The sequence below is a fragment of the Cyprinodon variegatus genome, unplaced genomic scaffold (genome assembly GCF_000732505.1).
Source record: "Cyprinodon variegatus isolate N-32 unplaced genomic scaffold, C_variegatus-1.0 Scaffold645, whole genome shotgun sequence".
Classification (NCBI taxonomy): Eukaryota; Metazoa; Chordata; class Actinopteri; order Cyprinodontiformes; family Cyprinodontidae; genus Cyprinodon; species Cyprinodon variegatus.
The window spans coordinates 356,530-358,549 of record NW_015151098.1 but is presented as its reverse complement, the minus strand read 5'-3'; the positions used below and the strand labels follow the sequence as shown (position 1 = coordinate 358,549).

General features: G+C 40.6%; 1 protein-coding gene across 1 annotated transcript in view; it reads right to left on the bottom strand.

Annotated features, from left to right (window-relative positions):
• arid3b (AT-rich interaction domain 3B) overlaps positions 1–2,020 on the bottom strand; it is a 43,084-nt gene that overhangs the window by 12,344 nt on the left and 28,720 nt on the right. Inside the window, exon 5 of the mRNA XM_015393509.1 lies at positions 15–198. Within this exon, the coding sequence (XP_015248995.1) occupies positions 15–198 (184 nt within the window). The remainder of the gene's footprint in view (positions 1–14; positions 199–2,020) is intronic.

Here is a 2,020-nt window from a genome sequence, read left to right as displayed (position 1 = left end):
AAAAACACACATACTGAGTGCGGAGGGTGAAGGCAGCGCTGGTGATGGAGGTGGGCAGATTGAGACCTTTGGTGATCTCCCTCCAGATCTTCTTGTTAATAACCTCCACCAGTCCTCCCTTCTCCGTCACAAGCTTATAGAGCCTGTACAGGTCCAACACCTGCTTCGCCATGATGGGAATGCGGTTCACAGGAGTTCCTGCACACAGAAGGAAAATGGATGTTAGGAAAACAGAGGTTTTTGTCTTGCAGAGTAGTTGAAACCAAACATGTTGGATCTGCTAGTAGACTATTAACAGAGGATTAAAAGGCAGGATGAGAACATTTTCTAATGTGCACACCTGAGGGCCTTAGGTCAATGTTAGGTAATGAGGTTTATCTTGTGTAATCCATGCGGATCGACCTGACCAATCAGGCTCATTTCAGATAAATGGGGGTGGGGAGGAAAGCAGCAGCAAAAGCCTCTGATTGAGCGGGGAGGGGGTGGGGGGTGTTGTGGAGCCAAATAGGTCTGAAAGAGACGCTGGTTGACATTTAACCCCCGCAATCCTGTTTGGAGCCAATTAATGGAGGAGACTAAAGCGCAGCTGTAGGAATACGATTAGCTGTGCTTCGACTGAAAACACGCCGGCTTAGAAAAACAAACGCTCCACAAGTCAAAAGGCAGGCAGGCAAAAAAAAAAAAGTATATTTCTAGTTTTATTTTTTCTTTCAAACTTTTTTGTTTTTGTTTTTTTTTTGCAACTGAACTTAATTACCTCCTTATGATTTTTTATGCATAGAGGAAAAATGAAATGATACACAATCCAATGAAAAAAGAATAAAAATAGTTTCTAGATATATTTCTGTATGAATCTTAAAAGTTTGGCATTCAGCTGTTATTTCTGCTACTGGTTTAAAACGAATCATGTCCGTCTGTCAGAGAGGCTCAAAGATCAGAGTTAAATGGAGAATCTGTGGTTAGAGATGAAAATTAAAGAGAAAACAAAAATCAAAACAATTCTACTTTATCTTCTCTCCCTATGATGGGCACATACATTATATTGCCAACAGTATTTGCTCTCCCTTCATTATTATTGGAATCAGATGTTCCAATCAGAGATCAGGAACCCAAAATGTTCAAAGAGGCATATTGGAGAAAAAAAACCCAGAAAATAAATCTGCCACACAAGCCTCCTAAGGGATCTACGTATATATCAGCCCACTAGCAAACTAAGTAGCTTTAAATACAGCCAGGAGAATGGTACTGATCTGTGTAAAGTTTGGTGGAGGAGTGATTATAGTGTGGGGCTGTTTTTCAGTAGCTGGGCTTGGCTCCTTTGTTCCAATGAAAGGCGTTTTACCAAGACGTTCAAACAAACAGGTCCACCCTTTGGTGGGGTGGACCACCCATTCGTTTGTTTCAATTTGCATGTTTTCTAAACAAAAACAAAGGCTTGTTGGGCTGCTGGATAAAGCCTCGAACTCAACACTATTCCTGACATTTTGAATTGAAAAAGCTTCCTGGATGGGAAGCGAAATGTCTTAAGACTTGGAAACAAAGTCCAATGGATTGTTTTTTTAAACATTTCTGCAATGACTATGGCCTGAAAGACAGAATCTTCACCATCATATTCTATCAAGAACTTTTGGACAATTTCCTTCTCCAAACTTTGTGGAAAAAGCTTGGAGTTCACCTCTTCCTCTTCCAACACAACTGCACCAGAGCACAGAGCAAGCTCCATAAAGACATGGATGGCCGAGTCTGGTGTGGATGAACAGGACTATGAATTAGAGCAGAGACCATAGCCACGCCTTTTCATCCAACATCAGTGTGTGACCTCACAAAAATTCCCTAAACTTTGTGGTCAGCCGTCTCAGAAGAGATGAAGCTGTTCCAGATGCGAAAAATGGACCAACAGCATAATTAAACCCTAAGGATTAGGAATTTGTTAGGCATTTGTTAATGCAAATGAGTAACGTATGTTTACTTTTTTAGTTTGAATAAAATAAATAAATATTAGGGATGCGCGATATAATCG